Source organism: Ahaetulla prasina, chromosome 2 (genome assembly GCF_028640845.1).
Source record: "Ahaetulla prasina isolate Xishuangbanna chromosome 2, ASM2864084v1, whole genome shotgun sequence".
NCBI classification, from domain to species: Eukaryota; Metazoa; Chordata; class Lepidosauria; order Squamata; family Colubridae; genus Ahaetulla; species Ahaetulla prasina.
Genome location: NC_080540.1, coordinates 279,229,089 through 279,252,056, shown reverse-complemented (window position 1 = coordinate 279,252,056; position 22,968 = coordinate 279,229,089). Strand labels below are relative to the sequence as shown.

At 41.9% G+C, this 22,968-nt stretch overlaps 1 protein-coding gene across 1 annotated transcript in view; it reads right to left on the bottom strand.

Annotated features, from left to right (window-relative positions):
- Positions 1-20,440, bottom strand: part of NUP155 (nucleoporin 155) — a 38,553-nt gene extending 18,113 nt beyond the window's left edge. The window contains exons 1-16 of the mRNA XM_058170117.1: positions 20,199-20,440; positions 18,185-18,322; positions 13,055-13,151; positions 12,761-12,831; positions 11,356-11,448; positions 10,516-10,686; positions 9,307-9,408; positions 8,919-8,992; positions 8,323-8,414; positions 8,120-8,217; positions 7,053-7,205; positions 4,991-5,091; positions 4,360-4,530; positions 3,317-3,427; positions 2,858-2,952; positions 1,267-1,355 (exon numbers count right to left, since the gene is read on the bottom strand). Of these exons, the coding sequence (XP_058026100.1) occupies positions 1,267-1,355; positions 2,858-2,952; positions 3,317-3,427; positions 4,360-4,530; positions 4,991-5,091; positions 7,053-7,205; positions 8,120-8,217; positions 8,323-8,414; positions 8,919-8,992; positions 9,307-9,408; positions 10,516-10,686; positions 11,356-11,448; positions 12,761-12,831; positions 13,055-13,151; positions 18,185-18,322; positions 20,199-20,337 (1,795 nt within the window). The 5' untranslated portion in view covers positions 20,338-20,440. The remainder of the gene's footprint in view (positions 1-1,266; positions 1,356-2,857; positions 2,953-3,316; positions 3,428-4,359; positions 4,531-4,990; positions 5,092-7,052; positions 7,206-8,119; positions 8,218-8,322; positions 8,415-8,918; positions 8,993-9,306; positions 9,409-10,515; positions 10,687-11,355; positions 11,449-12,760; positions 12,832-13,054; positions 13,152-18,184; positions 18,323-20,198) is intronic.
- Between the last annotated feature and the right edge of the window lie 2,528 nt (positions 20,441-22,968).

Genomic DNA, 22,968 nt, shown 5'->3' with positions numbered 1-22,968 from the left:
AAAATGACCAGGGCTCCCATCCCCCAATGCAGATAGCCCTGCCAGCCCTGTGGCCACAAAGTAATGCGGGGAACAAAGCCGCCCAGACCGAAAGCGGCAATTGTAAAGCACGGGAAAAAGGGGTGCTCAATTAACTTCTTCCTTCCCAGGGTTGCGCTAGTCTAAGAAAGGCTAGGGCAGCCCAGCGGCTCTGCCACAGTTCCTTCCTGGGGACAAAAATCCAGGAAGCAATAAAACGGCCCAAGCCCAGGCTGCAAGAGGCTGGTGTGGCCGACAAACTTGAAAAAAGCCCCCAGCTGCAAGCGACAAACCTGCTCCACAGCTGATCGGCGCAGAAAAAAACTCCGGAGTAAAATGCTAGCGCGGCTCCAGTGGCTTTTATCAGGGCACTCCGAGACAACGGAGGCCAGCCACAACCTTTGGGGTGAAAGCAAACCCCCGCAGCACCCCCCAAAGCTACCAGCACGGTACCTGAGAGGGAAAGGGGAGGGTGGGAGGCGTCGGAAAGGGTGACCCCCCAGCTCCAATCCGTATCAATGGAGAGCCCTCCCTAGCTGCAAGCAACAATCATAGATCCAAGAAAAATCAAGATAGAAGAAAACAAATTTACCTGAAAGGAAAGGAAAGAAAACCAAAATCCAAAATAAGAAAAGGATATCCAGGGAATAATATAGTTCAGCTCTAAAGCTCTGGAGATAAAAATTAATCGACCATAGCTGAGGCTGAGTTGAAAAATGTTGGGGAACATCACCAGGGAGGCGGATCCTCAGAAGTTTTTTTCAACTCAGAGACCACAAGCTAGAGACTGGAATAACCCAAATGGCGCCTCCCATCGCCACACTATGGAGAATAAATAGATTCTGAAATCAAGCACTACTAATACTTAAAAAGAGAATAAACACAAGATGCTGTAAAATAAGAGGGCCGGTTTAGCTCACGCTGGTAAAAGCCTGTTATTAAGAACACAGTAGCCTGCAATTACTGCAGGTTCGAGCCCGGCCCAAGGTTGACTCAGCCTTCCATCCTTTATAAGGTAGGTAAAATGAGGACCCAGATTGTTGGGGGGGCAATAAGTTGACTTTGTAAAAATATACAAATAGAATGAGACTATTGCCTTATACACTGTAAGCCGCCCTGAGTCTTCGGAGAAGGGCGGGGTATAAATGTAAACAAAAAAAAAAAAAGTTTTAAAATGGAAAAAATTCCCAAGAGATAAAGAGGCACAAAATGAACATATAAAGAGCATAAATAACATCCACCACTTACCAGGTAGAAGAGGGGAGCCTAATGTTGTCCCAACATTGCTTGGAGGTGGCAGACAAGAGGGGAACCGCATTTGTGCTTCACCACCATATCTGTAATTGATTAGATGAAAACTCATAATACTGCAACCTATTTCCAGATTTTTTAATAGCATTAAAATGAAACAAACATGATGCAGTTAAATAAAATAGCAAAACCTTCATATTACAGAGGTCAAGGGCAGTAGCATAATTATCTGGCTTACTGTCAGGGGGAAAAAAAACAACCTAAGGATTTTCTGGAAACCGGGCAGATCCCTTAGACATCTAAAGTGGACCATCTTAATCAATCCCCCGTCTCTACTGAGATCAGTAGTGGTGAATGGCTATAGGACCCTGATGGTGAACCTATGGCACGTGTACCCAAAGTGGCACTCGAAGCCATTGCACCCAGCACGTGCGGCCTTACCTCTTTGTCTTCCGGATTTCTGGCATACATGCGCGGGCGATGATCAGCTGTCCTTTGTGCATGCAGCAGTGCCAAAAACTGGCCTGTGCATGCGCACTGGCCAGCTGATTATCGGGTGTGTATGCATGCTAGAACCCGGAAGTTTGGCTTTTCCAGAGCGCAATCCCTTTGTGTGCATGGCAGTGCCAAAAACCAGCCTGTGCATGTGTGATGGCTAGCTGATCGTTGGGCACAGATGTGCGCTAGAACCCAGAAGTTCAGCTTTTCCGGAGCGTGGCCTTGAAAAGCATCACTGCTATAGGCCGACTACACGATAATGATGAAGATCTGATGTTCATATCCTTCAGATCACATTCCATCTGTTCTGACCTAAAGACTGTGATCTAGTGAAAGTGGGTATGATTGGGGACCAGTCTGCACTGGGAAAAATCCATAGCTGCCATGGAGACCATCGATTTCTGAGCGATACTAGATTCCCATACTCAAAAGAGTGGAAGGCTCAGGGGAATCCAACACTAATCCTTTAATGATATTAAGAAGTACAGATGTATCAGCAACAGCCGCAACTTACTCCTGGATCCCAACCTTGCCATCTGTAGAGCAGGATGCCTAGTATGGCTATCACAAAGGATCATCACCACTACCTTCCCAGATCAGTGTCATGATAGCAGCACAGTAAAATGAGAAATACTTTCCCACCCTCACCCAGTCTGTGTTTGCTGATTCATGCTATGCATGCTTTTGCTTTCTTCACCAAGTTTTGGAAGCATTTGAATTTATTATATGTGTTGCTATTAGTTGTAAAGTCACGTCCGACCCATCGCGACCTCACGGACAACATTCCTCCAGGCCTTCCTGTCCTCTACCATCCTCTGGAGTCCATTTAAGCTCACGCCTACTGCTTCAGTGATTCCATTGAGCCATTTTATTATATATAGCTCTGGAATTAACTAACAGTGGGCCTCCAACAAAACAGCCCCCAGTTCCCCGAGCACAGTACCAAAAAAGGAAAGAATAGCATGAGGGAGCTATGAAAAAAAGTAAAATTTTATATACTCTAGCTAGAATTCAAAGTAATCCAATTTTGTTGTGATACAACAGATTAACTATTATCTCTCATTCTACTGCAAATACCAACTATTTTTACCTGAAAAATGCTCGAGTAGCCCAGCCGGAAACTTCTCTATCACAAGCAGCAGAAGAGCAGGCAAGGATTAGGCAAGTAGCACAAGCTTGTTCTACCTGCAAAAATCACCAGTAAATAATAAGATAAAATGATAAGTTTATCTTTATACAATAGTTAAGAATTAAGAGGCATTTTGGTTAGTATGAAATACCCTACACTCAAGCTTTTGGTGAGGAAGAACAGTTTAGGAAGAAGTGAAAGCTACTGGGCATTTAATTTTAGCCAGTAAATTCTATTCTATTCTAAAGATACAATAACTGCTTTAATGTACCGAGTTAGCTATCTAGGACTGAAGGTCACAACTATGATTACTAAACCAGCTACAATAGCAAATATCAGATGAATCACAGAATACAAGCTCTTGTGAACAATTAACAATAATGTGTGATTCAGCTAAGAAAGGAAGTTAAGAATTCTTACTGGATGAAGTTTAAAAAATCTTTCAATATCTTCTCCATCCCCTCCTGCATTGCACACAAAGAGATGTCTTAGCTGATCCACTGGTCTGAGTTTATGAAACATAAAACTCCCCTAACGGAAAACAAAAGTAGCAAATGGTTGACAATTTATATAACATTTTTACAGTTCTTACTCAATTTCAGAAAAAATAGGCACCTCATAATTCCATTTTACAAAACTGGAGAATAATGAATGCAGCAGGAACATCCCTCACATCAATATGGGTCAACTTGAACCTAATACAAAAACATGCAGCTGTAATACTTAACACTTTGAAGCTAAATTACTGACACCACACACACACTTATGTCTATTTGTAGGCATATACCTCTAATCTTTTCCCAATCCTATGCAACTTAGGAACATGTAGTTACAAAGCCCAAATCTAATTCTTAAAAGGTAAACATTTTCTCTCTCTCTCTCTCTTTTTTTTTTTTTTTGGAAAAATTTAGTTTATAACATAGACTACAAGCATATTACCTTTACTTTGCACTTATTGTACCCTAAATAGCTAACCTATCAAGCAACAGCTATTACACTGAAGGATCTGATAATTTGCAACTCTGACCAAATTTCTTGGGAAATTTGTGAAGCTCAAGAAAGGACATTTTCTTAAATCTAAGTACTTCTGAACAGTTTCAGAAAACATTTGAGAAAAAGATCTTAAAAAATTTAAAAAGCCTTCAAAAGGCTAAGAAATTATAAAACAGAAGTAGGGTACTACTGCAGAAAACTGATAATGTGGATGAGTTCTTGCACATAACACTATTTTTCCCCATTGCATTTCAATTAAGCTAAATGGAAAATGTCAAAACACCTCCATATTGGATCAATAATCACTATGGAACTGTGCATTCTATTAATAGTGAGATTAAGTGATTCTGAAAGTGATTCATTTCTTACTATTGAACTTTACATCTTAGTATTTTATAGCATATGTAATATATATACACATACACACAAACAAGGTTAGATTATTCACAGAAACAGTAAGTACTGCCTACCTGTGCTGACAGCAGAACAAATTTCTTTGGTGGTAACATATGTTGTTGCACAACTATAGGATAATCTGTTATTGGAATTAATTCTTTGTTCAATGGTGTTATAATTTTAGGAACGTTTTGTTCATCTATGGCGGCAAGTGCCCAAGAATGCCCATCAACAGCTGTTTTTGTCTGAAACAAAAAGTAAAGCATGATGTACAATTCAATTGTTTAGTCCACCGAAGGTTCATTTATTTATTTATTACATTTATATGTCACCTATCTCACTAACTATACAAAGCAATTCTGCTTTGATTCTGAATCCAGGTCAATATCTCCTAATAGATGTCTTTTTCTTCATCTTCTTGAAGCCCCTTTTAAACCAGAACTGAATCAGAACACCTTTTCATCAGGCAATAGTCAACACACACACACACACACAAGTATTAGCAAAGGACAGATCTATTCATAATCTGGTATGTGGACTGAAAATAAATGTCAAAAGTTAAAAACACACTGGAAGAAAGTTAATGTCAAAAAGATGGCAATGAATTTGGGCAGCAGGAAAAATGAACAACCAAATTATGAAAGATCAAGGTGAAAGAAAATGTAAATTCTCTATTAACAAATGCTGCTTTCAATGAAAAATTACCTGGGTTTCCATCATTGGTTTTTGGAAAGGGAAAGAATCATGATTAATACACCACAGGATATCATTATCTTCATTTTCTGAAGCAGCCATTAGGAGAATACCTGGCAGGAAAATAATATTTAGTTTTACATAGGAAAAAGAGGAATCTACTATGTGAAGGTAGTATTTAATATCCCTCTAATTTCTAAGTTAATTATCCAGTTTTGGTTTTATTTAAATCTGAGCTCCCATACCAAATTATCTCCAACTTTTTAAATATAAAAATTCCTACTTCTGATTTCTAACTATCAAAGATCCTCTACTCTTCAAACGGAAAAGTTGCATACTTCACTGAGCCTGTACTGTTACCAGATTATACTAAAGAATGTCAAGTAAATGCAGATTCATCACTTAAACATTATCAGTTACTTTTCTGTGCACAGCTATACTTATCATCTTGTAAGATGAAGAGTGCTGGAACTCTGAAAATTTGTACATTTAGTTGTAAACAAAAAGGCTTGATGTTCTTCAGAGAAAAAATTTGGATTGGATACAAAAGTGAGTTACCAGTACAAGGAACTGAAGATGATTTGGTCAGCACGGGGAAAGAAATAGGACCAAGTAAATAAATAAAGGCTGTTTTTTTCAATAGGCTGAAAGGGTTATATCCTTTTTAAGATTGATGCCAATCCTCTGAGGTACAGTATGCCAGGTCAAGAAGCAGGCCAGCAAGGATTTAAATAATGCTTTTATATGAGCATTCTTTAACCTGTAACCTGAAAAACAGAATCTTGAATTCTTGTTCAAGTTGCTTTCTGTCCCATCTTATAATAAGTCCATCTTATTATAACTTCCTTTTAACAGCTGCATTCTTGAAGGTCAACACCGTATTTGTTAACAAAAACTAATACATGAAGTGATACACGGATACAGTGGAAATAAGTTTCCAAGAACAGGAAGGTATGGAGATGTGAATGAGTTTACATTTAGTAAGATTTCTTTTTATAGCCCTTCTCTCCTGACTTTTATTCTTTTCCATACTTTCCATAAGGCTGTTTACACTGAAAAGGAACCGTTTAATAGATGTGTATGTGTATATAAGGATTTTGGAATTTTTCATTGTGTCCTCATCTGTTTAATTTCTCAGAATGTGATAGATTCAAATACTGAAATTAAATCTGAAATAATTTTTTTCACTTTCTAAGACAAAACAGTTACTTTACATGGGTTGGTAACTTGTGACATGTACATAGCCCCCCGCTCCAAATTTTTTATCTGATTTTCATGGGGTTTTCTCCCCAACATTTCAAAAATTGAAATGGAAAACCTCTACTACTTTCATCCTTGATCCCATTCCCAAGCAACATAAATTCGCATAACTGAAGAACTATTTTCCTGCTAAATGTCAATTTGGGGAAGTAGGAATATTTTGCCTCCAAAGATGGTTTGTTCTCCCTCCACAATTTGCTTCCTTAAATACTAAACAGGTATACATTTAAAAAGAAACTTAAAAAGGTAGCTCCACAACTTTCAAAGATGTGCCCAGACAGCTTTCCGTTTATAGGTGCTCTTGTAATAAGAAACATATTTTGTTTCGGCTTCAGATCAAAAGAACTCTGTTTCTGCCAAGCAGAGAAGCAAGACAAAAACTTGAATTTGGGCCAAAAAAGGTTTGGACAGTTTTTGTAGGAAGAGGAGGCCTACTTCACTATCCCCATTGAAGCTCAAAAGCATCATATCCAAGCAGCTAGTCTACACCACTCTTCTCTCTCCAGCCTTCCAGTGATTTCTTTTGGTTTTTCTACCACTACGCCATCAATATTCTGGGCTGCTTTCTGTTCTCATTTTGCCCCAAAACCTTTGCCTCAGGCACTTATCTGGATCAAAGATTTTAGTCTGGACAAAGACCATAGAAACTTGTTTTCCATAATCTGAATGGATTGTGCATGGAATCTTTTGCACACTCCTATGTCTATAGTGTTAAGATGGTCAGGAGGCTGTATGAGGTCCCCATCCTTCAAATGTTATTCATTCTTGCTCCACTTATTTACAATAATGAACATCTGCCATCTACAAAATTTACCTTTGCTATATAAAGCTCGGTGAACCTTTGACGGCTTTTCCACATTAGAAGCTGCAGAAAATCCTGGAGGTAGGCGGATATGAATCAATGTTAAAGTTGAAGGGCGAGCAAAAGGATGCTTAAATGGACATACACTAAAATACATCCGTACACCTGCAGGAAAAAAGATGTGATTGTAAATTAGTAATGCTAATAGGTTTGACAGAAATGTGTAAGCCACAGAGATTTCATTAATTAATGACTTTCATAACATTAATACTGCAGAAATGTACATCTACATCCTGTTGTGACAGATGAAGTAATTATTTTTTCCTCTTTAAAATATACAAAGTACAGTTGTTATGTGGATTGTAGCAGGGTGAAGAAAGAAATCAATTACACAAAGATGAAGAAAGATAAAAGTTGTATTAGGTATTTTTCAAAAGTAGGATGATGTTACAGAGAAAGACTGAGGGAGATATCTCATATTATCAAGAATGGCCCAAGTCATATGGTGAACAGATGTTGGAACATAGCACCTCTAAACAGCTGGAACCATTCTTGCGATTTCAGCAGAAATACCCAATAGTCACTGTAGAACTTTACTTTATGGCCACAGTTAAGCTTAAGCACCATTTCTTTAACAGAGCTTCCTGCCTCCACGGCTTACTAGATATTTTTCCCCCTTTCTCAAAATTAATTCACTGTATCTTTGTTTCTTCTGGGTGCCTTGCCACTTAACTTTCCCCCGTGCAAGGGTGTGTTAATGTAGCATTACAGTAAAATACAATTAGCTCATCTGATCATATTTCCTGTCTGGTCTACCTAGTAAGACTGACATAAATCTTGCAAGTCTGAAAGTACTAGGCAGGGTCCCCTCAGAGCCCCTTGCCCTGCCCATTATCCACCTACAGGCTACGGTGTTTCTGATCTGACTGTTCCCTAGGCAGGGTTTCTTGGCCATTTTCCCAAGGTCCTTCCCACATACCATTACAATAGCCAACCCAAGTAGGTTGTAAAAGTCTTATAAATGCTATACTTTTCACAATCGCATGCTAGACAAATAAGATAGGATACTGAATTCCTACCTGCGTGACTGACTGCCAGTAACTGACAATCTATAGACTCAGAATTTTCAATCACTGCAATCTGGACAATTGGTTTAAACACAGAACGGTCAATGGTCCTAAAAAAAATTCAAAAGGGCACCTGAAGTATTTTGTGAAAACAAAATCATCTCAAATAAAACAGTTGGGTCTATAAGCACATCTTCTTAGGTCACATAATTTACCTGGCAACCCTTCCAGCTGCAGATACAATAGCATTCTGAGAAACAGAAGCAACTCTCACCATCCCTTGGCCATCAGAACCTAAATCATAAACCTGTAATTTAATTATATTGTTTTAGTTGATTTAAAATAAAATCATCTATCATTAATTCCATGCTGCAAAGTGTTGCTTGTATATAGTACTCAACAGAAAGGCAGTATCTATGCTTCATGGCCCAATGGAGGAAAGTATCTGAGAAGTTCTTGAATTAAATGCATGCAGGTATGAAAGAACAAGCATGGGGACAATAAAAAAAAATAATAGGACCAAAGGAAAGAGGACATTCAGGATTAAGGACATAGCGAACCTGGGATTGTTGTACTGCAGGCAAGTCTTGCAAATGAATAGTCAAGGGATGGGAAGAGCATAAAAATATATACCGTAAAAAGCATCAGGATGCATAGTAGAAGTGCCTGTAGCAAATGCATAGGATGCATGCATTTCTACTCTCAATTCTGCATTAGTTTCAAAGGAATTTAGGCATAAAAACAACATGCACAGTGCTGACAATGTGTAACCTAAGAAACCATGAATAATCAGAATATCTAAAAGTCATACCTGTATCACCCCTTTTTCAGAGCGTGTATATAAAATGTTTCGGGAGTTGTCAATGGCTATTTGAACAACGGGATCTATAAAATTAATTTTAAAATTCAGAATTATTTGTTGAAGGTTTAGAGCTGTTTGGAAAAAAAAGATTTTTAATAATATGAATTGCTTCGCTTTTCTAAATCAATTGCATAGCAAGTCCTGAAAAGTATCTAAACTCAGAATCATTATCCAAGGATTTAGTTTTATTATATGAAAAAGAATTACTGTTATATAGCAATATTTTAGGATGTAAAATGAAATCAGTTAGTTGGACCAGATGGGCCATACATATTATTGTGTTGCCTACACAAGTATATTTATGTTTTATTGTTACCATAGATTATTCATCACCTACCATCTTCTGAGAACGTGAACTGCAGTAAAGACGGAACAAGAAAAGAAAGGGTACTCTTTGAGTGATTGATCTTCCTACAGCGCTGACTGAACCAGCCTGCTTCTGCCTACAAAAATAAAAATTCATTAGCTATAAACAAGTATGCAAATCAGTGGATTATTTTATTAATTTATTCAGTAAACCCAACTCTTGCATAAAGCAAGTGGTAGTTTTAAACAGGGTAAATCAAAATACTTTTAACCAAGACTGATCCAAAGATCCTTTGAAGATATACAAAATAGAATTGCACACTTTGCATGTTGTGCTTCTCTTTTGGATTCTGCATAAGAAGTTTAATACTTGTGAACTTAAACCATGAAGACCATTAAATTTCTATTCAAAGCTTCAATAGCTTGTCCATCCCTGCTTATGTAGTATTTTTTTCCAGTTGGAAGATGTAGATGTTTTCTTTTTTAAAAAAAAATAACTTTGTTACATTTTAAGATAAAAAGAACTACAATCAAGAAAAAGAAAAGAGTAGAGAGAGCACAGAAATTCAACAAAATAAAGACTAAGGCAAAAATGACTTCCAACTTCTTATAAAGCAAATACAAATAAAATATAAATTAAGCTCTTATTCTAGTTACAACAGAACAAGCATTTCTAAATAATCTATTAATATTACTAATCACAATTCTATATTCATAATTTCATTTTTATGTATCATGCAAAAAGTCCAATACAGTCTTCCAACTATCATTAATTATTCAATTTTTTTGGTAAAAGGGCTGTCAAATTTCACCAATTCCATCTACTTACAAGCCATTCTTCCACTATGGGCATTAAGTAGTAATTTTTAAGAACAGTTCATTCCTATCAAAAATCTGTTTACAAGCCTGAAGTTTGTTTATAATTTTATAAATCCATATTGTTACTTCCACATCTCTAATCCTCTGTATATGTGATATTTGTGCAAGAAAAAGCAATTTAATCTCTGTGAAATCTATTAGAGCAGCTATTGATATTAAATACACTTCTAAACGTTTTGTAGTTGACAAACGCCCAAAGATTAAGCATAAAATCACCGAAAAATTTACTAGTGATAATCTCTTAGCCCTGTCCATTATTGCAATAAAAAATATTACTCCAACCTTTTCTCTTATGATCTTTATATTTAAAAATGCAGTAATTCCTGGCTTTAAACTGAAGAAATGCAACTTCAAACACGACTTGCCTGGTAAGCAACTTCATACAGACAACCATCCTTGCCAGCCATAAAAATGCGCCCGTTTTCAGCAGAGGTTATAGTCAGCAGATACGTGTTATCAGTAGGAAGTGAGTAAAGTGGGTCAGGAAGAAGTTGCATTCCACCAGACATACTATCATTGAGGGTTCCAGATCCTGACGAGACAAAAGAAATCATTGTTTGGTTTGTTTAAATTCCTTGATACTGTTGTAAAATATTCCCCAAAACACCAAGAATCTCATCTGTGTACTAGAAATTATTGGTGTTTTTTTCTCAGTAACCCACTGAAAAGTTAGAACACAAAATCACAGAGCTGGAAGGGACTTCAGGGGTCTTCTAGTCCAACCATCTGCTATTAAGCTGCAGAAACAATTTTAAGATCAACACCTGTGTTAACACACATATTTTCACATGTCAGATTTCTATCCTATACGAAAGGCAGCAACATTTAATTCAAAACAAGCTGAAACATTCCTATGGATGATATGTATCGTCCTCAATCTCCAGTCCTCTACCAGAAGGATAGGAATTTCAGGATTCTGCATAGTATCTTAGTTGTTCCCAACACAGAGTTCTGATGGCATTCCTGGGATCTGTTGGAGCCACTCTCCCAGATTAGGAATCACAATCCTGAATGCTTCTTATTTACCACTGGGACCACTTTGGCCTTTACTTTCCACATACTCTCTAGTTCCTACTTCAGAAACTGGTACTTCTCCATATTATAATTATTTATGGATGGATGGACGGATGGATGGAAAGAATGAATTTATATGGCTGCCCATCTCTGGGTGGTGTACCAAAATGATATACATTCCACCTACCTGCTTGCAACGTAGTATAGCTGAGTCCTAAAATTACTATATCCACAGGAGTAGCTAAAACCAGCAAGTGCCGTATATGTGGCTGAAAGATTCCTGTGAATAATAAAAACATAAGAAAACTTGTCCATATATCAGTTTTTCACTAATAAAAATATTATCCAAATCTATAAATAAATAGTGGTCTCTAAACAAAATTAAAATGAGGACGCATACTGCATACTGGTTTGATGAAGGGAACTTTCGTAACACTTGGTAGCCTGAAATAGTACTGCAAGTCTTGTAACTATTAATTTTCTATCCTGGGGGAGATCCCTGTAATCAAACTTCAATCAGGCTGATTTATAGGGCCATACAACTCCTTCAAAAGAGGCACATTGCAATGCATGGGAGTGTTTAGAAAGCCTTTTTTTTCCACCAGTCAAGTTTGTATGGCTGCTTGGAAAGTTGCTATCAACTACTTCCATATGCACATATGCTTTTAACCCAGGGGTGAAATCCAGCAAGTTCTGGAGAACCGGTAGCGGAAATTTTGAGCAGTTCAGAGAACCGGTAGCGGAAATTTTGAGTAGTTGAGAGAACCGGCAAATACCACCTCTGGCTGGCTCCAGAGTGGGGAGGGAATGGGGATTTTGCAGTATCCTTCCCCTGCCACGCCCACAAATCCACAGCACGCCCACCAAGCCACGCCCACAGAACCGATAGTAAAAAAATTTGGATTTCACCAGTTTTAACGCCTTTGGTTTGAAACACATAAAGGCAACTGGGATAACCTTACAAAGCAACCACACAACCCTGAAGGGATGGGTTTGCTTTAATTATTAGAAGAGATGCATTGAAAAGTGTTTGTTTGAAAGGATTTGTGCCGCTCTATTAATGTATACAGTACTATCCAAAGTTCACATAACATGGTGAACACAGCTTAAGGCTTATTTGGAAATACCTGCTTGAAGCTACTGCCTTCTTTTGTGCATGGACAGGGCTGCAGAATTATCCCTATTAGTTCAGCCTGGTTTGCCACTTCATCCAAATGTGCTGCACAGCTTGCTCTCACCAGAAACCAGAGAACCGCCCCCACTTCACACTCAAAACCCAACACCAACAATTCATGGTTTCTTTATATTGTTCTGGCTAGAAGATGCCATTTCTACTTTGAAATATGTGGAACACATGCTTACAGCATGAAAGATACTCTGCCAACTGTGCTTCTATGTTCAGGAGAAGACAGGAGAGTTTGCTATATTATCCTAATTGCTTTACATGAGGATGTCCATGAAGGACAATTTCTATGAAAACTGTATGTCTAAATTTTTTTACAAATACCAAATAAAGGTTTGTTCGCTCAAAAAATAAGAACACCCCATTCTCTCCCCTGACCCTAGATGGGCTTGGTTATATAATCTTTTACCTGCTTTTGGTTTTACCAATCCAACTGCAAGAATAGTTTCACTGAGACCATCAAAATAAGCAAGGTCTCCCCTATAAGAAGCCACACAAGAAAGATGTATTAAAATATAGAAGAGATTTAGGACATATTTCTCAAGAAACCTGAACTGGAACTGGTAAGTGTAACATTTTGATTTTTATGTAGATTGTACATACATATCACAGTCAATTTTGAGTTATGAATATCTTGTGTGCGTATGTATGCATGTACACAAATATACATTCATTCCAAGATACAAATTCTTCATCTACATACCCATCTTCATAATTCCACATAAAGATGTCACTATCGATGGTCAGCCATGCTCTACTGATCTCAGGAAACACTCCCATCATACAATTACACTGCATATCTGAAGTACCAAGATTTAAGGAATAAATACATGAAACTTAGAAGATATTGCCTTATATAATGATTCAGTTCTTCTCTTCCTGAAGAGGGTTTCTTCTGCGCATGCGCGTTATGGCGGCGTTTTGAAACTCATGGAGACGGCGGTCGGAAAGTCCTTGGGCCGTGATGCCGTTCAGCCGCTTGCCTAGCTGCCTGCGCTCCGGTCCCGCATTTACGATCATCTCGGCCGCCGAGAGTGAGGTCCCTGGGCCTCATTGAACTCTCGGCTGCCGAGTACGGAGCCGGAGAGGTTTTGGAGCAGCGAATGGCGGCGGCCATGTTGGGGGGGGTTTGAAGAAGACGCCCGGCATGATTCAGCTGATTTTCCGGCCGTTCGGGCCGTGGAAGGATATCAATGAAGGAGCTTTCCGAACACCGACGGAGGGCATTGAAGGTGGTATGCTGGATACCGGGTGTTTCGGATTGCTGCTAATTGTGCTTGCTGGGACGGAACCTGGAGGGGTAAGAACTTGGAGGGGTAGGAACATCGCCCCCCCCTCCCTCCCTGCTTGGACTGGAACATCGCGTCTCCCCCATTGCTGACTTTTGCTTTGGCTTGTCAGAATGGGGGGGTAGGAACATCGCCCCCCCTCCCTGCATGGACTGGAACATCGCGTTTCCCCCACAGAGGTTTGATTTGCCGGCTTAGTGGGGGAGGCATGGACGGCATGAGGGCACCGGCGGAGTCGTTTCAAATAAGGATGCGTAACCGGGAATTCGAGGGAGACCTTTTTAGCTTGTGGTCCCACGGACTCCTACGGACTAGGACCCACATGGTTATCCATCTAAGGGTGGGTCCCGGCGATTTTTTTTTTTTTTTGGATACGACGATAACATCTCCGACGGCTAAGGATGGACACTTTTCCGCAATTGTATGGACAACTTCTCTATGAGATATTCATTTGCCGAACTACTACGACTGCGAGGTTCCCCCGCCTCGCAGGAATGGCCCTCCAAGCTATCGAGGGCTTACCTTAACGAAGGGTCTTGGGACCCAGAGAGGTGGCATGCGGCCAAGAAGAATTTGTGGGGTTTTTTAAATAGTTTTTTAAATAAGGGTTTTTTAAGGGGGGGGAGGGATTTGACGGGTGGGGGGGAGGACCCGTCGGGGAGGGATCCAGCCCCTGTGCTAGTTCGCGACATCACGCCATCTTGTCTGAAGGCAGGGGGGGAGGACGTTCCAGGTTTAGAGGGCTGTTCGATCTGTACGGTAAGTGGGAGAGGCAGATATGGCGGGGGGGAGGGGCCGTATCGAGTTGTGGGAGCACGTGTTCGATGTCTGAGAGCGATCACGTGCTCCGGCCCCTCAGTCCCTACCCGTTCCTCGGGTGGCCATGATCCTCAGAGCTTGGATCTTCGGCTGATGTTATGTAATGCCCGGTCCGTGGTTAATAAGGCTCCCCTGATTTGTGATCTTATTCAGGGGGGGTCCGCGGACCTCATGGGCATTACGGAGACCTGGTTGGGCCCTGAGGGGGGGGTCCCCCTTGTTGAGATGTGCCCTCCAGGCTTCCGAGCATTTCATCAGCCGAGGGTCCAAGGTAGGGGTGGGGGGGTGGCGGTTGTTATTAAGGAAGATCTAGAGCCGAGGGAGACCACTGTTCCTCAGATTGCCGGCTGCGAATCCTCTGTGCGTTGGGGCTATAGGAATCAGTTGGGCTTGGTGATCGCGTACCTGGCTCCTTGCTGCGTGACCACAGCCCTGCCCGAGCTGTTGGAGGTACTGGCTGCTGTGGCGGTTGAGACCCCCAGACTTATAGTCATGGGGGATTTCAACTTGCCATCAGTTGGCTTGTCATCGACGGCAGCTCGGGGGTTCCAGGCTTCCATGGCGGCCTTGGGCCTGATTCGGGTAAATGATGGCCCCACGCACAGGGGAGGCATGCTGGATCTGATTTATATCTCTGGACAGTGGTTAAATGATCTGGTATTAGATGATTTAGTAACAGAACCAATGTCATGGTCGGATCATTTTCTCCTTCGCCTAGACTTCCGAACCGCCATTCACCACCGCAGGGAGACGGAACCTATACGGTGGTTCCGTCCCAGGCGCCTGATGGACCCTGAGAGGTTCCAGACGGAGCTTGGGCCATTCCCTGAGGATCTGGCCCACGGCACGACTGAGGAACTGGTCGGGGCCTGGGGGCGGGCCGCGCCGGGGCCCTGGACCGTGTCGCGCCTTTGCGGCCTCTGACCCGGCGTAGGTCTCGTCCGGCCCCTTGGTTCTCCGAGGGGCTGAGGGAGATGAAACGCCGGAGAAGACGCCTAGAGAGCACCTGGAGGTCCAGTCGCTCCGAAGCTGATCGGACACTAGTTAGGACCTATTCTAGGACCTACCTAGTGGCAATGAGGGAAGCGAGGCGCTCTTACGCCTCCACCCTCATTGCGTCGGCAGATAACCGCCCGGCCGCCCTGTTTCGGGTGACCCGCTCTCTCCTACATCAGGAGGTGCGGGATGACCCTTTGCAGGGACGAGCCGAGGAGTTTAGTGGTTATCTATACGATAAAATCGCTCAGCTGAGGGACGGTCTGGACCGAATTTGGGATGATCCAAGCGAGGGAGAGGAGGCACGTCTTGTTGAGCACATTTGGGATGAGTTTGACCCTGTGGCTCCCGAGGACGTGGACAGGTTGTTGGGGAGGCTTCACGGCACGACATGTTTACTGGACCCGTGCCCTTCCTGGCTGGTACTGGCCACTCAGGCGGTGACACGAGGCTGGCTCCAGAGGATTATCAACGCTTCTTTGTTGGACGGGGTTTTCCCTGCCGCCTTGAAAGAGGCGGTGGTGAGACCCCTCCTTAAGAAGCCCTCTTTGGACCCAGCTATTTTGGGTAATTATCGTCAGTCTCCAACCTTCGCTTTGTTGCGAAGGTTGTAGAGAGTGCCGTGGCGACAGCTGCCCCAACACCTGGATGAAGATGTCTATCTAGACCCGTTCCAGTCCGGCTTCCGACCCGGATACAGCACGGAGACAGCTTTGGTCGCATTGGTGGATGATCTCTGGAGGGCCAGGGACAGGGGATATTCCTCTGCCCTGGTCCTATTAGACCTCTCAGCGTTCGATACCATCGATCATGGTATCCTGCTGCGCCGGTTGGGGGATTGGGAGTGGAGGCACCGTATATCGGTGGTTCTCCTCCTATCTCTCCGACCGTCGCAGACGGTGTTGACAGGGGGCAGAGGTGGGCCGCGAGGGGCCTCACTTGTGGGGTCCCACAGGGTCGATTCTCTCGCCCTGCTGTTCAACATCTACATGAAGCCGCTGGGTGAGATCATCAGTGGTTTCGGGGTGAGATACCAGCAGTACGCTGATGACACCCAGCTGTACTTTTCCACCCCGGACCACCCCAATGAAGTTGTTGAAGTGCTGTCCCGGTGTTTGGAAGCTGTACGGGTCTGGATGGGGAGAAACAGGCTCAAGCTTAATCCTCCAAGAGGGAGTGGCTGTGGATGCCGGCACCCCGATTCAGTCAGCTGCAGCCGCGGCTGGCTGTTGGAGGCGAGTTACTGGCCCCAAAGGATAGGGTGCGCAACTTGGGTGTCCTCCTGGATGATCGGCTGTCGTTTGAAGGCCATTTGGCGGCCGCTCCAGGAGGGCCTTCCACCAGGTTCGCCTGGTTCGCAGTTGCGCCTTCCTTGATCGGGATGCCTTATGCACAGTCACTCATGCGCTCGTTACCTCTCGCTTGGATTACTGTAATGCTCTCTACATGGGGCTCCCTTGAAGTGCACTCGGAGGCTTCAGTTAGTCCAGAATGCAGCTGCGGGTTATAGAGGAGCTACGTAGCTCCCATGTAACACCGCTCCTGCGCAGACTGCACTGGCTGCCTGTGGCCTTCCGGGTGCACTTTAAGGTGTTGGTTATGACCTTTAAATCGCTCCATGGCTTAGGACCTGGGTACTTACGGGACCGCCTGCTGTTACCACACGCCTCCCACCGACCCGTACGCTCCCATAGAGAGGGACTTCTCAGGGTGCCGTCCGCCAAACAATGTCGGCTGGCGGCCCCCAGGGGAAGGGCCTTCTCTGTGGGGGCTCCCACACTCTGGAACAAGCTTCCCCCGGGTTTACGCCAAATACCTGACCTTCGGACATTTCGTCGCAAACTCAAGACTCATCTTTTTATCCGCGCGGGGCTGGCTTAAATTGGGATTTTAATGTTAAATTTATTAATTTTAAACGGGGTTTTTTAGTATGGTAAATTTTAATCACTGGGCTAATTTAAATAAGTTTTTTAAATCGTATTTTAAACTTGTATATTGTATTGTCGGTTTTATCATGCCTGTACACCGCCCTGAGTCCTTCGGGAGAAGGGCGGTATAAAAATCAAATAAAATAAATAAATAAATAAATAAGAAGAGATCAGGTCAGGACAACCATATAAACCCAGACTGCAGTATTGTGCTGGGCACTCAGGCCTGAGAATACATTTTTTATGCTACGCATATGTTCAACTGCTAACAGTTTTAACATTATGTGGCACAAATTTAAATAAAAGCAATTTTCAGAGTCTATTCCAGTGAAAGAAAAATTATCCACAGGACAAAATTCCTTATTTTTAACTATAATTTTAAAAAGTACCTATATTTCAGTCCTTCAAAATTAATAAAAATATACTTTTCTAATGTATTTTTCAATCTTTGAGATAAAATTTGTGTCTCTTTTTAAATAAAATGTTTTCCATAAAATAAACATTTATAATAAAAAATGTTCTCTTATATTTATGTAAACTACTACTGTATTGCAAACACTATAATAAGCTTTCTTTACATAGGGTAAAAAGTATCGGCAGTGACTTTATGTATGTTTAATTCTAAAAAAATGAAAAAACAGAAGACAGAAATAAATAAAGGCAACTAACATAATACGCAGTTACTGGTGAAAATAATACTAGAGTGAAGAAGAGCCAGCATTTCTCCGAGTCACCCTCCAACCCACCCACCTCACATAGTGAAAAGTGCATAACATTTCACTAATATCAAAATGAGGATACGTCCAAATTGCTCAACAAGTTCATGGGGTAAAGGAACTCTTCGAATTGAGCTTATTTCTGGAAGGCAGGGAATTGAAAGGAAGCCAGGCCCTTGTAATGGATAATCCATATCTGACATGCCAGAAACAGAGGGACTACCTGTAATTGAGGGAAATAAAAAAAGGAACAGTAAGACACAACAAAAATACTGCCATACCAATATGTAACTCTGGTGAGATGCATAAATGATTTTCCCAGTATTTTTCTGTTGACATTTCTGTGTGTTTGTCTATTGACTTCTAAGAAGTTATCTCTGAAAAGTCTGAGAGAAATTGGGCGGGGGGGGACGATGATGACGACACACAATACTTCAAGAAATACATTTTTAAAAAAAGATTAGATCCTTCTGAAACATCAGCACAAATATATGTTCTAAAAGGATGCCAGTTACTGATATTTTTGAAAACCTGAATGTTCCTTCAGGCATTGGGAGCAGGACATTAGGTGAGTTATTTTGGGAAGCAATATGTCTTTGCTTGTTTTGACTGTGAGTTTTGTTCTTATTTTTTGGAATATTTTGATTTGTTTTTATGGCGGCAGGCTTAGGGTTACATTTTTGCTAGAGGAATTTACACATACCTGAACTGACTCTTTGATCTGCCTTTCAATTGACTAAATTTGTTTTCTCTCATTCTATTAGACATTTATTTTACCCTAGAACAGTTTCCTTGGATTAAGACTAAAAAAGATGACACACCACCCACTCTGATTTGAATTGCCCCCTGCGATTGACCTTGAGATCAGCCAGAGTTAGCTGCCATCTGCTTAGAAACTGCTTGGCTACCTTATTAAAAATGGCAAATTTAAATCTGGAACATATTTCTATCATATAAACATGACAGGTTGGCTGCAAGATAATAGAAAGGTTTACCTGACACATATCTTACTCCTTTTTCAAAGCCAAATGAAAACCTTTTCATTCAACCGAATCCTTTAGGTTTTCAAAAGTGAAATTATGTTTTTAAAATCTTCCCACACTGGTACATTTTACACTGAAATTTCCTTGGAAACAATATATTTGCAATCACTTTTAGCTTGCAGCCTATGATTATTAGACCTTGACCACTCAGCTTTATAGATGCAGTTGTTAACTGCTTTTATTTTTTAATATATCCTATTTTCCATTCTTAAGTTTCACTGGATCATTCGATTTTGTCACATGACAGCAAAGGAGGGACAGATGAATCTCCCCATGTCCCATCATAAAAGCATATGAATACAGGTGGTCCTTGACTTACAATTCATTTGGTGACCATTCAGTTACAATGGCACTGGAAAAAGTGACTTAAGGCCATTTTTCACACTTACAGCATCCCCACAGTCATGTGACTTATGTTTGGATGCTTGACAAACTGGTTGATACTTATGAGAGCTGCAATATCCCTGGATCATGTGATCTTCTCTTTTGCAACCTCCAGCAAAGTCAATGGAGAAGCCAGATTCACTTAACAACTGCAGTGATTCACTTAACAAACACGGCAAAAAAAAAAGCCGTGAAATGGGGCAAAACTCACTTAGCAAACTTTTCACTTAGCAACGTAAATTTTGGGCTCAGTTGTGGTTGTTGAATCGGGGTCTATCTGTGCTTTTGCCATCGGCAAGGCTACCTTAATAGACTCGGAGAGACACCCCCAGACGAGACTGCTATTGGTAGGAGTAGACACTTAATCATTAGGCCAAGGGTCTCCAACCTTGGCAACTTTAAGACTTGTGGACTTCAACTCCCAGAGATGAAGTCCACAAGTCTTAAAGTTGCCAAGGTTGGAGACCCCTGCATTAGGCAATACTGCCGGAGGAACCCGGAGGTGCGAGAGACTGAAAAAGGGTGCCACTAAAAAAGGCGGACGAGAGGAAAAAGTGGGTGCTTGCACAAGATTACAGGAATCCTAGGCAGCATGCATGCCGGCCGAGAATTATGGGCACTGTAGTCGCCCAGGAGGGAAAGTCCGACGCTTCTCCATAAGACATTCCTCACCGGGCGCCGGCACGTTCAGCAACTCCGAGAGGTCCGGGTAGCACCGGTCTTCCTGGATCTGCCGCTCGATAATACGCCCCGCGTTCTCCAGGGCTTCCTGCAGGGCCGGAGCGGCCGCGGGGTTCAGGGCGACCGGCATGGCCGCGGCGGAGAAAATCCCGGCCTCTCAAGAGGGCCAACGCGGGCCACTGAGGAACCGCGCGCCTCGCGGGCAATCCCGGCAACCCCCGCGCGCTCGCTCGCTCGCCCGCCCAACGCGGCGGCTGGTCAGCGAGGAGCAAAGCCTAGAGCGGAATCACAAACGCACACTTCCGCCCCTGTCGGGTCGAAGAGAGGTGAGGATTTCCCTCTTACTCAGACTGGAGGGCGGGGCTGCTGAAGAGCGTGATTGAATAGAATAGAATAGAATTTTTATTGGCCAAGTGTGATTGGACACACAAGGAATTTGTCTTGGTGCATATGCTCTCAGTGTACATAAAAGAAAAGATACCTTCATCAAGGTACAACATTTACAACACAATTGATGGTCAATATATCAATGTAAATCATAAGGATTGCCAGCAACAAGTTATAGTCATACAGTCATAAGTGGAAAGAGATTGGTGATGGGAACTATGAAACGATTAATAGTAGTGCAGATTCAGTAAATAGTCTGACAGTGTTGAGGGAATTATTTGTTTAGCAGAGTGATGGCCTTTGGGAAAAAACTGTTCTTGTGTCTAGTTGTTCTGGTGTGCAGTGCTCTATAGCGTCGTTTTGAGGGTAGGAGTTGAAACAGTTTATGTCCAGGATGCGAGGGATCTGCAAATATTTTCACGGCCCTCTTCTTGATTCGTGCAGTATACAGGTCCTCAATGGAAGGCAAGTTGGTAGCAATTATTTTTTCTGCAGTTCTAATTATCCTCTGAAGTCTGTGTTTTTCTTGTTGGGTTGCAGAACCGAACCAGACAGTTATAGAGGTGCAAATGACAGACTCAATAATTCCTCTGTAGAATTGGATCAGCAGCTCCTTGGGCAGTTTGAGCTTACTGAGTTGGCGCAGAAAGAACATTCTTTGTTGTCCTTTTTTAATGATGTTTTTGATTGGTTCTTGCCGGGAGCAGCGTGAGACGCCCGGGAAAGTGACAGCAAAAGAGGTGGGGGCACGCGTCAAATGAGCGTCATTCCCAAATGTTTGTCCCCTCTGGAATGTCATGTGGGAACATACTACTCCTTTTCACTGCTGACTCAATACAGATTTGGAGATACAGATCTCCAAATACTACTACGCCGACTTCAGTCTGACCAAAGCATAGTACATAAAATTGTCTACCACAGTGTCCTACCTGTCAATGACTATTTCAGTTTCAACCACAACAATAGACGAGCACACAATAGATACAAACTCAAAATAAACAGGTCCAAACAAGATTGCAGAAAATATGACTTCAGTAACAGAGTGGTCAATGCCCGGAATGCACTACCTGACTCTGTAGTTTCTTCCCAAACCCCCAAAACTTTAAGCTTAAACTGTCTACTGTTGACCTCACCCCATTCCTAAGAGGTCTGTAAGGGGCGTGCATAAGAGCACCTGCGTGTCTACCGTCCCTGTCCTAATATTCCTTTTTTACTTACTCTTTTCATGTATCCAAATTATGTTTATACTTTTACCTGTTATCTTATATATGATTGACAAATAAAATAAAAAAATAAAAAAATATAGATAGCTGGGATGGGAGGGGAAAAATTTAATTGTTGTTGTAAAACTTTTTCAATAAAAAAAATATATAGATAGCCCTTACTATCTATATCGCCAAATATAGATATATAGATTTAGACTTAACAACAGTTGGTTTAGTGACTGTTCAAAGTTATAACGGCACTGAAAAATGTGACTTACGACCATTTTTCACAGTTACAACCGTTGCAATATCTCCATGGTCATGTGATCAAAATTCAGACCCCTGGCAACTGACTCACATTTATGACAGTTGCACGGTCCTGGGGCTATGCAATCCCCTTTTGCGACAAGCAAAATCAGTGGGGAAGCCAGATTTATTTAACAACTTATCAACTGCAGTGATTCACTTAACAACTGTGGCAAGAAAGGTCAAAAAATGGGGCAAACGAATGTCTCACTGAGCAACAGAAATCTTGGGCTCAATTGTGGTCATAAGTCAAGGACTACCTGTATTCTTGCCCTCCTCTAGTGAGCATGCTTCCAAATGTAACGCATGGCTTGGGACCAGGTTATGTGAGGGACCGTCTCTTGTCAGTCACATCTGCCAGACCCATCAGAGTGGGGAGGCAGGGAATGTTGTGGATCCCATCCCCTAGGGACCTGGTGGGACCCAGAAGAAAGATCTGGTGGTGGCTCCCTTTCTCTGGAACATCATTCCCCCAGAAATTAGAATGGCCCCCACTCTAATACTCTTCTGGAAGGCGCTGAAGACTTGGTTCTGCCAGCGGACCTGGAACCCAGAGCGGGATGGAGCCCATTAAATGGCTCATGTGATCTCCTGTCGCCCGGGTGAGGGTGGGAGGTGGAGGGTGATTTTGTTATATTGTACTATATTAATTTATTTGATTATTCTTGTTAGTTTTTATTGTTTTAAATGTGGTTTTATATTCTGTAAGCCGCCTTGAGTCACCATGGGCAAATAGGTGGCAATATAAATTCAATAAATAAATGAATGAATGAATTTTAAACTTGGGGTAAAAGCACCCTTTTCTCTATTTTTAGCAACAAGGTGGAGTGGGATTTGGGAAATGCTGGTTTAACCTACATGGC